At 45.6% G+C, this 14,266-nt stretch overlaps 1 protein-coding gene across 2 annotated transcripts in view; it reads right to left on the bottom strand.

The window, feature by feature from the left end:
- Positions 1 to 1,106: 1,106 nt before the first annotated feature.
- The window catches only part of LOC135387292 (uncharacterized), a 143,044-nt gene continuing 129,884 nt past the window's right edge, over positions 1,107 to 14,266 (bottom strand). Inside the window, exons 16-19 of one of the 2 annotated variants that reach the window (XM_064616559.1) lie at positions 11,572 to 11,727; positions 6,085 to 6,197; positions 2,093 to 2,288; positions 1,107 to 1,361 (exon numbers count right to left, since the gene is read on the bottom strand). In XM_064616559.1, coding sequence (XP_064472629.1) covers positions 11,715 to 11,727 — 13 coding nt within the window. In that variant the 3' untranslated portion in view covers positions 1,107 to 1,361; positions 2,093 to 2,288; positions 6,085 to 6,197; positions 11,572 to 11,714. Of the gene's footprint in view, positions 1,362 to 2,014; positions 2,289 to 6,084; positions 6,198 to 11,571; positions 11,728 to 14,266 lie in introns of those variants that run through there. The other variant, XM_064616558.1, reaches the window with a different exon arrangement.

Here is a 14,266-nt window from a genome sequence, read left to right as displayed (position 1 = left end):
ATTATTCCTGTGATTTGCTCTTCTCGAAGTTCGTGATTTAGCTCATGTAATACACGACACCCGTCGTCTGCCGCACCTCGTGAGGCAAATTCTTCGTCTTCTTCCTTACCTGGATCATCCGCTCGGTCAGATGCCTTTCAATTACCAAGTAAGGAGACATGGGACTATGAAGGGATAATTCTTCGTCGGAAAATAAAACATAGGCGCAATTTTTTCCAATCAAATAAAAAGAAAGCAAAGGAAAGTGTAGCGAATGGGTACTTCCTGAGCCCAACTTGCAAGGAGTGACAGGCGCTGGGCCCTGACGTATACTAAATATAGTACACACGTACCTGGACGTGCTATATCCGATGCATACACTGGGGCAATAATATTTCGGTGAGCATAAGGTCTTCAATGTTTCACAAATAACATGCGAAATTCTCATCACGTCCGTTACAATACTTGACTCGTAAAAAAAATTAATATTTTGTACTTCCCGCTGCTTACCATCTTCGTCGTCTTCCCCAGTTCCAGGTCAAGCGAGAGCGCAACAAGCGATGCGCTTCTTTGGCTATTTCGGCCATTTCATTGATGCGTCAAAACAGATCCTTCGTGTGTCCTATAATTTTAGGAGTAGGATTCTACTCATTATGGAAACTGTTCTAGAATTGTGCTACTACTTAGATCAACTAAGCGCTCCAGGTTTTCCTCTCTTCCCATTTCAGCCTACCGTGCCCTGCGCTCAGATGCAAGTATATCTTACCTGCAAACTGCTTACAAACAATCTAACAAACAAACCCACTTCTTATGATAGAACACTATTCAATGGTGATCAATGGGGAAATTTGCCACAAAGCTCCAGCTTTACAAAGCGGCTTTCTTCTGCGTAAAACCAGTGAAAGAAGGAAAGAGCAGCGAAAAATTACACGCACCTGTGCTCGATTTGCTATGACTTCAATAACACACTGAGAAAAACACACCCATTCCTGCATAATGCGATGCACACCTACATTAGGGGCACTACAAAAGTTTTAAAATCGGTTGACTAAAAAGTACAACCACACAAAACCGCCTCACCAAGAGGGTATCTTATGTACATATCGATAAGCAAACATCATTCCGTGTATTTTTCAAAACAGTTTTATTCCAGGTCTTCGGAGATGCTGAGGTCCAGGAGATGCTACAATTCATTTACAATAAATTTTATGTGCCTAGCCCTAGATCTGTCACGTTAAAGGAACACGTAGCGAAAACCTAGTAAGAACAGGTGGAGTTGACTACGTGATTAGAAGTGGTGTATGACTTACGTATAGCAAACACATTTTCTGTGACACCCTGCATAATTACGAGTTTGGTGGTTGGTGACGTCGACCTCGCTGCTGTAAGAGTACATCACGCCCGTGTGAATTCCAGGATGAAATCCAGAAAAAAGCATAGGCCATCGGGCATAGGTATTGGGTATAGTGACATGGCAGTGCTACACCTATGTTAGAGGGGTCTATTTTGCACTATACTCCCAGATCACACTATATACCACCTACTACATATTAGACCTCTTCGAGGCTGACCCTCTCATAGATGGGTGTCAATTAGGTGCACATCTAAATTAACCCTCACCCTTGGTTTTGACTGGAATGCGAGCAGGGCTATCGAATTTGCAGACGCTCGCAAGATAGGCAATGTATGTAGTATACGTTTTGCTGTTAAAAAGGAAACGCATTACTTGGAGGAGCTTGTTGTGCGTCATCCCATTTATCAGCATATGGCTGATGTGGCTGAATCAGTTTCAGTTACAGGGTATTGTCCAATTACCAGTGTAGATCACAAGCCGCACACCCACTAAGTAGATGTTACACCCTTTCCGAAGTATATATGGGTGTGTGTTGTGAAATACACCATGTGATGTAGGTGTATTTCATTGCACCTACAAACTCTACTGGTACAACCTACCTTACACTCAAAAGGGTGTAAGAAAGGGTGGGAAACAGCGATTCTTAACAGTCATAAATAGAGTGCGACCCAGATGATGCACTGCACGTTTGAAATTCTGCTGTTTGAACAGCAGCTGATAATTTATAGGCACACTTCCAAAATTGTGCAAATATCCTACCAAAATGTCACCGCACTTCACACTTGCTTCCGTACAGTTACGGGTCCAAAGCCACTTGAACTCCTTAACACCTGTGACTTTGCAGGATGCTCTCGAGATAGCCTGTTGTGTTGGTATGACATCCAAATCCTTCAGCTTGTTCGGCAGACATGACCGCGAGTTCGCCAGCAAAACCTTCCCTTCTTGCCTGGCACATCTGGGGGGAAAAATACTAAGAAATCAAATACGAACTCTCGTAATGAAGACAACAGGCACATCAAACAACACGTAGTGATTAAACCAACAAGTCTACTTCAAGTGAGCAGCTGAGATGCTGTGACTGCTGATCTAGAGCACATTCTTCATTGCCCCCACTACCAACCTTACCGAACCGCACCCTCTCACCCCCCTCCCCTCTCAAAATTGCCTGGTCCCTGGCCAAATCCAGTCCACGAACGCTCTGCGCTCTTTTGACCTTTTTGGGACCATAGGACTTCGATGTTGTTCGGAAGGCAAGAGCCGAGCACGAGCAGGCACGAGCAGTGGGATTCGAACGCACTCCCTCCGATTGTCAATTTGATAAAGGCAGATGAAGAAAAGGCACCAGAAGTGAGATTTCAACACACACACACTAGTGGAATTCCACTGGTGTTGCCGTTTCAACTGCTATTATTCAGTTGACAATGGGTTCAAGTTCAAGAGCTCTTTATTAAACGTCTTCTTAAGAAATGCGTCTTGTAACACGTTTTACAGATTAAACGTTCTTAAGCGTGTTCTGTTAGATATACGTTCAACAGCGTATTGCGTAACAGCATTCTTTTTTTTTTCTATTGGGTGTTAGCGCCGCGAAGCAACAGTGGCTATGAGCGGCGTACAGGTGTGGACGTCCGGAGAGAAGACAGCAGGAATGAGTGGGGGACAGGAGGATTAGTATGCGTCCTGGGCCGACTTCAGGGGGAACTGTGCCGACATTCGTCTGGAAAGTCTTCGGAAAACCCAGGGAAAACCTCAGACAGCACATCCGGTGGTAGGATTCGAACCCGCCACCTCCCAGTCTTTAGCACGACCTTGGTTACCACCAACGAGCGGACGCCTTAGCCCACTCGGCCATGCCGCCGTAACAGCATTGAACAGCGTAAATTCGTATACGTATTTAAACGTTTTCCCAGGATACGTTCAAACGGTTTCGTTCTCATAAACGTACAGCGGCACGTATACGTATATAAACGTTTTCCTAGGAGACGTTTAATTACACACTACAGCTTACTGTCCTTGAAAGACAGTGCAGGGTATCGTTAAAGTTATCATTAATGTTACTTTGTCCCGCTCATTTGTGACCGCCTTATGTCACAGTCACAGCGCAGGGCGCATTTTATTCCGTTTCTGGGTGGTTAATAGAGCGTTGCCACGACCCCGTTCGCAGCGTACACCGAACTCCGCGTGCGCTCATGGCATTGGGGTGGCTGACACTCGAAAAACGGAGCTTTATCTCATCGACACCGTCCGGCAGAATTACAATTCTGGGTGTTTTCACAATCTCAATTTGTTCATGACTGGAGGTGTACGGCTCTTTGTGTGAATTCGCGAAAGCGCAACATGCCACAAAAGTCGTGCCCATTCCTTTTTTCTCACTCTGGCGCAAGAATGATATCATTCGGGACAGTGATTGGTTCTTAACGCGTAATTGCCAAATGTTCTGGTTTTAGAGTGCAATAGTAGGAACCAGTAGGAAAGAGCAGGTTACATGCTTCAGGCTGAAGTAGTCGCTCAAGGTGACAATCTTCCGCGTTCGTCTTTTCACCAAAAGACCATATATACAGTTACATACAGTTACATAAAAGAACATATTATACAGTTGACGGGGGAGTTTTGGAATGAGAGGGTAACAGGGCGATAGGGTTTCCATCACACTGTTACCCTCATGCCAAAACTCCCCCGTCAACTGTGTATATGTTCCTGTACCATGTTCATATTTTTGTAACCTGAAGAAGTGCAGTCTCGTGCACGAAAGTCTTGTTCCCATGTGTAAATAAATAAGTTGCTCGTACCGTTTAATATCACTCTTTGGTTTACTCACCACCGGCAACTTGACATCGCCTATTTTTCTGCCTTCGTATCTTCTATAAACTACCCAAAAGATTCAAACGTCATCATCGCCATTGCGAGCTCGACATGTTTAAAACTATAGTGAAACACGTCGGTTCAAAATCAAGTGTACGACGAAAATGAACACAAATAGGGCTGCTTTAAAGCCAAACATGAACTAAAGTAATAAGCTACTTATAAGACAATGAGAAACCTGCGTAGTTGGTAATTACTGATGGGAACCATGGACACGCCATGCATAACGGGGACAACTTCTGTCTCTGTCCCCGTAATGCCTGGCGCGTCCATGTTTCCTATTGATAAAGGTAAGAAGTTGCTTAAATAGCTATGCGTTTCGAAAGGCATTTCGTTTCGTATTAACAAGACGTGTAAACGACCTTAACATAATGTTCATCCGCTTCATTTCATCAAAAGGCTTAAACGTTTCGCATTAACGAAACGTTTAAACGTTTCGCATTAACAAAACGTTTAAACGTTTCGCATTAAACAAAACGTTTAAACGTTTCATACGAAGGAAACGTTTTCCAGACTATACGATAATCTAAATGGCGTATAAAACGTTTACATCACCGTGGTTTACACGGAAACGTTTGAAACGAAAATCGGAAAAACCTATTAGATCCCGAGCCCTAGTTCAAATCCCATTGCTTGTGTCTTTCTTCAACTACCATTATTTCATTGGAAAGCATCAGAACAGAGAAAGAGTAATGGTTGGCGCACTTGGCCGGCAATGAACAGGCCAAGCAGCAAAACATCATGACCAAATATAGGGTCGATATTGGCAATAGTGGTCCAACATTGGTCCAGCATTGAACCACCATTGCAGTCATCCAACTAATATTGGGGCAAGATGTGATGCTGATTGGGGAGCTGTGCGATTGCCGTCTGGCTTTTTCGATGACTGGTTTATTTCCGTATTTTGATGGTCACTAATCACCACTAAAGCCTTCGTTGCCTGCGCTTGCCTTTTTGTGCCAGCCGGGACAGGGTTGCCTTCCACCATGTTGTTGCAACTTGTTCTCGCACTGCTAACATCATCTTAGAATGATTCAAATTATTTGTACAATTATCGCGTTTTACAGTTTTACGAAACGATGACAACGACAATCGATCAACACTTAAGCATTATTTCGATGAATCAGTACAGATGTACGTCCCCTAAGGACTGCCCCAAAATTTCGCCTGCCGTTTAGTAGAACAAATTCACTGATCAATCACTGATCGGCTTCCTATCTTGTTAAATATGTTTGCTTCCATTGATGTTGATATCTTTGCGTTGTCCAATTTGACACTTTTTTTTCTGGTTGCACGTTGTGTTTTATCAAAATTGCTGTATGGGTTTCTCTGATTCTTTGTTTGTATAGAGTATTGAATGTAGTGTAAAGGAGTCAGGGCCTAGCCAAGCCATATGGCTTTTTTGCCCTGATTTCCAACACCTTGAGTTTGAAATCTGTCTATCAAGGGAATTGGCTGAGGACGAGAGCCGCCGATATTTCAAACAAACTGTTCTTCTGGGCACCGTCCTCATCATTCGCATGTGTCAGTGATGTGGACGGTGCCCTCTGTTCGAAATAATGGCAGCTCTCGTCCTGAGCCAATTCCCTTCATACTTCTCTACCGGTTCGCTGGGTTTCTAACCGTGTAACATCTTACGTCGTCCCGATTATCCCTACCATTGAGCAAAACTGACGTAATACCGCAGTTCGATATCCAATTGATAATCTGGGCAAGGGTGAGGTGGCGAGAGTCCAGGTGGCTCGAGGAGTTCGGGGACTTTGCTGGTAATGCGGGCAAATGGGAGTGATGTCCTCCAGATCATCCAGATCACCGCAGTGACGGCATCTTCGACGTTGTGTATTTCTATATCTGTTTCTTCGATTGCAAACCCATTCGCTGGCGCATCTCACCTTGGCTTTAGACGTTTCAATGTCATCAACACTGAGCACGGTTGCAGATTGCCATTTTCTACTATATTTTCTGTACACGCTCGCATCGTACTTCCCATTGGCACGTGGCACCACTGAAATCAAGAGTAAAAGACAATTAGCAGTAAAAGGCAGCCCGGTATAACACTACACGGTATTGCCTTTCAGGTCACTTTGTGCTAAACTACGTTTGCTGTTTCCAAGGTTAGACGGAGACTGTTTGAGAATCACAGGCACACCCAGACTCCCTATAAGTCTCAGCGACTCGGATACGGAGCATCCTTCCGATGGTACGATTTCGATTATAACCAGTGGTCAATAGGAGGTATTGATGGGTCACTGACATTCCGTCCGGTCCACTCAATTTTTTTTCACTGCTGCTGTTTTTAATAAATTTTCGTTAATTAATTTAGTTTTTTTTTGCGTTCGTGAGGTTCCGGAAACCGTAGGGGCACGTTACTTTCATGAACCGGATCCGGATTGGGGGCCGGAAAATGGAAACTGATTCAGAAGTCCTTGGCCCGTAACCTATCAGGGTAATACCCCTGTCACACGGGCAGTCTTCAATGATCATCGAAACCAACAGCCACTGAACATGCGCGTAGCGCCATGAGAGTACAATGCCTCAACCCGTCAAAGAGCATTGAATCGAATGCTGTTTGAGAAGTTGACACGATTCGCGCTAGGTGGCGCTACGCGCAAGTTCAATGCAGAGCCGTATATTAAAAGCCGTATATTGAATCAGAGCCGTATATTAAAAGGGAGTCTGGCAATTAATTGGTCATACCTATACCTGAAGCTCCACCCACTTTTTCAGCTTTCCGACCAATGAAGTCTTGAAATATGGGGCGCTACCAATCAGCCTATCCTCACTATTTACCCCCTTATCCAACACGGGCAGCGCCATTTTGTGTGGCAAGTGGATTGGATGGGATAGAAATGGATACCTCTCGCAATCTGCAAGAGTAGTGGATTGGTAGCGCAAATTTGATGAGCGCCGCCTAGGGAGCGTAAGGCACGTCGGGAATTGTCCTCTGCTTCCGTCGTTGTACCGCTGCCGGCAGAACCACCTGCTGGGACACATTCTGTTGTCGGTATGATTTTCAAACAAATCTACATGAATAGTTGGAATATAAGAGGCAGGAATGTTTATATCCATGAAATCCATCAATTAAATATAAGATTGCACAGCACAGTGCCGTTTTGGTTACGATTTCGCTGTGATCGCCGTGTTCACTAGGCCTAACATTGGCGACAAAACGTATTATTTTCGGTTAGATATCGATGGATGAGCGTACGTTGAAACTGATTTCCAAGAAACGTATATGAAAATGTACATTTACAGCGTAAAATCAGAGCAGTCCGTGAAAATTTTTTGTCGCGAAATCTCCGCTTCACCACTGTTTGTTTTCGTCGCCATTTTGGGTGGCAGTAAGGTGTCATGGCGACCCCCTTGGTAAAAAGCAACCGAATCAGAGGAGCGAAACTGTGATTGACAGGTCGAGCCTCTTTTTGTGACTCCTCCCAATGGCCAGACTCCCTTTTAATATACGGCTCTGGTTCAATGGCTTGGAGCTTATCTCCTTTACGGAAGAAGTAGAGCAGTTGGTAATGTCCTCTCATCTTGAAGCAGCGACAAGGACACTGGCAAACAAATGAACATGAGTACTGCTCTACTTATTACTAAAGGATAGACAACCCAGCTGTTAATCTTGGACCTGTTGCATCGAGGTCTAGATATCAAGATAGATATCTAGATGGTCAACGGAAAGTGAGCTCACACGTGATTCTTTGCCCGCGTTTTCTATCAGATATGCTTCTTGTATCTACCTTGAAAGATTATCTTTAAAACGTGATTTTGTAACAGTGTTTAAGAATTGACGCTTGCGCTTGGAATTTTTGCAGTGTAATGTCAACAGTCCTGATGATGTGGAATTCTTTGTGTATTCGTGTTCACTTAGTCTACTGCCTGTCCACAGTTAGTGGAATAGAATGAACAACTGCTGTCAATGAATAACTTGCTGTGAGCATTCTACATATTTGCGAGCATGCATATCTACATAAATTGCAAGCTTTATGCAACAAAGTTCAAAGAAGTGCTCACTTGAGTCACCACACAAAAAATGTGAAGAACCGGTAGTTTCTTCAATTCCACTAACGGTGTTGGAAAATATACTTAGGCCAGACAGGAAGATACCTAAACGGAACACGAGTACACCATAAAGAATTCCACACCATCAGGACTGCTAACATTATATTGCAACTGCAACAACAAGCCTCTGTACAGAGACACATTTACAAAAGGACGTTTTAAAGATCAGCTTTTAAGGGAGATACAAGAAACATATACAGGGTGTCCCAGAAAACGTGTCATTGAATTATAATAAAAACTACACCCCTTAGAATCATATCTTCAGCTGCATTTGTTCTTACTAGATTTTTGCTACATATTGAATGTGTATGTGATGTTTCATTATGTAAATTTTTGTGAACTTAAATTCAGAAATTTGCCAAGTAAATGTTACTCTTCTACTCCATCAATGTGAAGAACGTGTCTAATTTACTCAAATTAATGGTAGTTGACAGGATATTCAGCAGCTATCCCATCGGAAAAAATTGCCGAACATCATGCTCTACGGAGCTCCCAGAGGATAGCACGCGGCGAATTTTTCAGCGCAATCGTTGTCGTCCGACGGAAGGAGGTTGGGAACTGAGCCCACACTGACATCGCAGGCTCCCCCTTTCGCTGGGATCATGATTACCCTGTCCCAATTTGAGGGATGTCGTCCTTTCGTCGGACTGACAGCGCAGTATGGTCCGGTGCTCCGAAAAGCACAATGTTCAGTTACTCTTTCCGATGGGATAGCTCGTGAATATCACTGTCACGCTCTTCATATTGGTGGGGTAAAGAAATGACCTTTACTTGGCAAATTTCTGAGTTCAGTTTGAAAATATTTACACAATTACGATAACTGATACATACATTACATTACATACGATACATGGCATTCACATCAGGAGGTGGCAAAACCCTAGTAAGAACAAATGCCGTTGACCGACACGTTTTCTGGGACACGCTGTATAACAGACAAGGCGGGCAAAGATTTGTGTGAGAGCTCACCTTCCGCTGATTTGTTGTCTTCAGAGATGAGATATCTAGACCACCAAGAAAATGAACATTCTTCCAGGGAACAGGTTGAAGATTAGCAGCACCAAATTTTGTATCCTTTAGTTGTAAGTAAAGCAGTACTCCTGTTCCTATCCGCATCCTTGTTGCTGCCTCAGATGAGTGGACACAGAACCAGTGGACCATTATTAGACCACATCATGTCAAAATAAGCATGTTGCACCAAGGTTTCTCCTGACGACCGCAGCGCCAACTACATCTTCTAGTGCACAGCGCCCTTGTACTAGATGGTCGTGTCCGGCACGTTTTCTGCCTAGAGAGGAAAGCTTGGTACAAGATATCGTTGCATTGTTGCTTCTAGTAATAGCTCGGAGGGCACCTCGCAGCAGACATCAATGGAACTAATTAGAACAGGAAAGTTAGAATGGTGGAAGCGAACTCAGACAGACAAACAGAGGTAATATGATTGAGGACCAGTGTTGTGTTATCATCAACTGGAGCAAAGATTACCTGCAGCATGTTTGGTTTCATTCCTGCTGTACTTTTAGCGAGGGAAATCGACGCTGTGATGTGTAACCCGCGCGACCTCCTTTCAGAAAGGTATTGTTCAAAGCAGTAAAGGACTGTCACCACAAAGGAGTTCTAGCTAGCCCGTGTGTGGGGGTTATAAGACTATATTAGTTTATTAGTCAATGGACGCCGTTAAAGGGAACATGAAAGGATAATAACAAGCCAACGATCATTTTCAATTCGTTCCTCTGTCGTTGAAAATCGTTCGAACAGCGAATAGTAACCATGGCCGTGAAGGATGGCTGCTACGACCCAACTAATAATGGTCCACTGCTTCTGTGTTCGAGGCTACGTCCACTCATCTTGAAGCAGCAACGAGGACACGGACGGACATGGACGGACGGACGGACATTCTTCAGAACTTGGCGCTGCTAATATTGTGAACAACAACCCGTCACGATTCGCGGACGGTCGCCATCGAGCTAAAATTGTATTTAATCTGTTGAGACAGAATCCTACTAGAAGTGTAATGTAGCCGAACGGCAGTAAGGCCCCGCTATTTTCGCGTGGTAAATGTGGCCCCCGGTGCACTGAATACGGTTAAAACTCTATAGTGAAGGCTCATGAGAACCGTCTCCTGCACGAAAATCTCCCGTGTTTACTGCGAAAAATCTCGCACGCGTCTGTTGGCACGGTATTAAATGTTCGCCCGCGTCTGCACGCAATTAAAAGCATTATAGTGCGAGTAAAAGTAAGCAGAGCGAACTCCGCCAGGGCTCCTTCAAGAAGTGTGGGCCTTAAAGGGACTATGAAACGATTTTTTTCTTCGTTTCGTTCGAAAGAAGACATTTTTCTGAGTCTAGAACCGAAATTTTACTTTCGTCGCGCGAGCGGATTTCTCGGGAGCGAATTTAAACGGAGCGGCGAAGGGAGGACAGCTAGCGCCGCGCCGTGGCGAGCTGTCGAGCGGAGACACAACGGGCAACTTGACGCGACCACGGCCGGCTCAGCAACACGTCATCGTGACGTGTTGCCGAGCCGAGGCATCCCGCCAGGAGCATGCGCCGTAGGATCCCGCGTATGCGTTCATCGGGAGTGGAAACCTCCATGACAGCAGCTTTCGCGTGATCGGCAGATTTCGGCAGTGGCGGCAGCCACAGCGCGAGCTCGCGGCATTACTTGCCATTGTGCAACACCGGTGACGTAACGGGGAACCGAAGTGCGGTCCGTACAGTTACACCATCGGCAGGGAAATATGGGCGGGAGAGGAGGAACGCGGAAGAGACATTTCCAGCGCGCGCTCCTCGCAGAGTGGAGCGATTTCGTCCGGAAAAATTTGTGGCATATTAGTTTCTCTGCGGGAAGAACAGTTTCCATCGAAAAAAAGTATGGGGGTTCGGGAAATTTCATAGTGCCTTTAATTCTTCGAACCATTTGTGGCCTCCAAGAACACTCAGGTCGAGCATTTCCATCCACTTCCAGAACACGGTTGCCTCACGATCTCCGTTGTCTCGAGGCGATATACTGTTCCGTGTGAGGCTAGCTCCTTCGATCTTACGACTTGGTAATGATTTTTTTCCTCTCAGCTACTGCGTTGGGCTCGTAATTAAAAAATATTTTGATGAGCAAACATGATGTTGACGTCCCTGGGAAAATTCGCGGTTCTATCTGTACAATGTTTTCGTTCAGAAAAGGAAGTTTTAGCTGACACGATTGGACCGGCACGTAAATGCTTTAAGGGTTTCATAGAGGGATGCCACTTGCGCTAGTCCCTCCCGCCATTGCCCTCGTCTGTCCTCTATATTCTTCTGTATTTGTACTGCGGTACTTACCTCTGAGTAGCATCGGAACTTGACGGCTTTGCACGATGAGCCTATAGGGTCTCCATCATTCATGAGACTGAACTGCAGGACCGCTGGAGTGAGGGTTAAAAGTTTGATGGCGCTTACTTCCGGCGGAGTACCCTTCATCAACTTCATGGCAGCCTCCTACAATATAAAGCATCAGGAACTCGGATAAGACACGAAGGTAAGAGCATTTCTTAGACGCTATTTTTTATTCGACGTTAGCACCGCGAAGCAACTGTGGCCAGAAGACATGGACAGATGGAGAGAGGACAGCAGGAAGGAGTGGGCCTGAACAACGGGGGAAGGGGTTAGTATACATCATGTGTTGGGCAGCGAGGCATGTGATACGCCGGGGTCGAGTCGTCGTCTGTAGCCACGGCCACCTGTACAGTACTGTAGGTGTAGAGTACAGGTGGAGCGCGCACGGAAGTAGGTCACGGGTAGCGAAGGACGGCAATACCCGCATGTGCGGTGAGTTGAGAGGGAAGGAGTGCGGGTGGAGTGCGTGATGCGGCGCGCCGGCAGTGAAACCACAGGGGTGCCCAGTCGAAAAAAAGGAATTGGTCCAGTTGGAATTTCTAATTGGTACGAATGGGACCCAACAGGTCCCATGTGAAGGCCTGTTGGATCCTTCAGTTCCAATTGAACTGCCCACTTGGTAACTAGGCACCAATCCGAAGGTCCATTTCGCTTCATGCACTCAAACGGGACACTCAGTTGGACTTATGGGACCAATTGGTCGTTCTGTAGGGTCTCTCGGTATCCAACTGGTCACCCCAATTCGCATACAATTAGGAACTGTTGGCTGAATTGGCAACTGATTCCCATGTAGAGTTGTAGAGTTTTTGTTGTAGAGTTGTAGTTGTCAGTGCATGTGTGCCTAAACTATTAATGCTATCAATGAGCAGCAGTGATTTAATTAATGTCGTCAGTATTTCGTATTTTAAGGGTTAGTTTCCCTCCGAAGGCCGAGATTTTACGGTATAAATGGCAGAAAATGCATCAATTAGTTCCATAGCCACAGCTGGATAGAATACAAAATGATAGCGCTAACGAAAGTACGTGATTCTACATCGCACGAGCAAAGCTTTCGTTGTCTTCACTTCAGTTCAACTTCAACCGAAACTTTGATGCTCTCGCGCCTCATCTCTGACGCAGCGCATCGGCATCACCCCAGAGCAAGTTTTCGTTGGCGTCGATCGTATCGTTTGTGCAGCTCCGTGAATGAAGTGTTTCGTCTGGTTTTTCAAACCGCGTAAGAACATGAACATAATTGTACCTCTGTCGTGAGCTGCTGTGTTATGCGTAGTTTCTCTTCACATCCGGGCACCAGCTTGTAGCTGGGATGGGTATGGTTTGCTGGGAAACGGCTCGTGGAGAACAGTTGAACCCAAATCCGAACACGGTGGGTGATGGTAACTCGATAGATATGTACGTTTATCTGACCCCCCCTCCCTTTATGACGTGTCATCGCCGTGCACCAGATAGCTCATAGCTTTTCAATAAAAACCTCGTGTTGTTTTTGTACTTTGTTCTGAACAATTCTTGTCAACAAGGAAGTCCGAACGTGCAATAAAGAAGAAGTTGTTACCTCCTGCATATGTTTCTGTGTGATATACTCTGATCGAACCATAGCTCTAGCCATCCGTGGCAGACTCGGCAGTGCTACTTGTTTCCAATTGGAGACCCTACTGAATCCACCTGGGCCATTGGGTGGACCCATTTGGATTGAGTTGGTTAGCTAGTATGGTACCAATTGGTAAGCCTGAGCCACGGAGCATACGCTCACTTTTCTTTGTACTGTACTTGCTGGCTTTGCACTGCGGCCTCTCTGCAGCCCTGGAACTTTGGTGTCTCGCAGAGACACACTGTTCGTGCCGACCCTAGAGCGTGTCATATCCCTACGCTGTGCCGATGAGAGCCAACAAGATCGAAGGGATGTGACACGCTTGATTTATCAACTTATACACACATTTCACACTGTTTCCTTGCGCCTCCCTTGTATTTCCCTTGTGCCACTATGCATCTATGCCAGTGTTCTCACCACTGACGGAAGTCAGTAATCGATCAGCGCGAATAAATTCCCGGCTGTCCTCGTTGCCGCTAGCGGATGGCCTGCCTGGACGAGGTTTTTCAAAAGAGCGGTGTCCTGTACGAAAATACAAGACTCCCCAAGGGCTGCTTGCTACATTTAATACGTCTCAGCGCCAGTTTTTCCGGAATAATGGAACGTCCCAATGGCAGAGCCGTAGCGACGGGGGTGGCGCCCAACGGCAGGCCCTGGCAGGTTAGACAGTACAAAGCGGGAATTAAGAGAATTTTAATTTACGATCTCGGTAGTGCTTTTCTTTGTTTGCAAGGTTTCTAACGGCAACGGGAGAGGGGGAAGCCCTTCAGATTTACCCTGCTCTGGGCGCAAACACTCCTCGCGACCGCTTTGCCCAGTGGGCGGATGTGCGCCTCATTCTGATAATGTAGACCAACTTGAAGAGTGCAACAACCCTCTGTCCCATCCTAGAACTGGCCCGTGTGATAGCAAAAGAGCTGAATTAAGGAGCTTTTACAAGAAACGAAGCAGTTTCCCACGCCTTCACTAAACAACTGGGTCTTTTTCTCTCTCTCCACGTTCTACGTTCTTCCCTTATCAAAATGGGTGTTTAGTTTCTGTTTACTTTCTACA

This window comes from Ornithodoros turicata, chromosome 3, assembly GCF_037126465.1.
Source record: "Ornithodoros turicata isolate Travis chromosome 3, ASM3712646v1, whole genome shotgun sequence".
NCBI classification, from domain to species: Eukaryota; Metazoa; Arthropoda; class Arachnida; order Ixodida; family Argasidae; genus Ornithodoros; species Ornithodoros turicata.
Note: the sequence above shows the minus strand (reverse complement) of the source record. Positions and strands in the feature narration are given on the sequence as shown.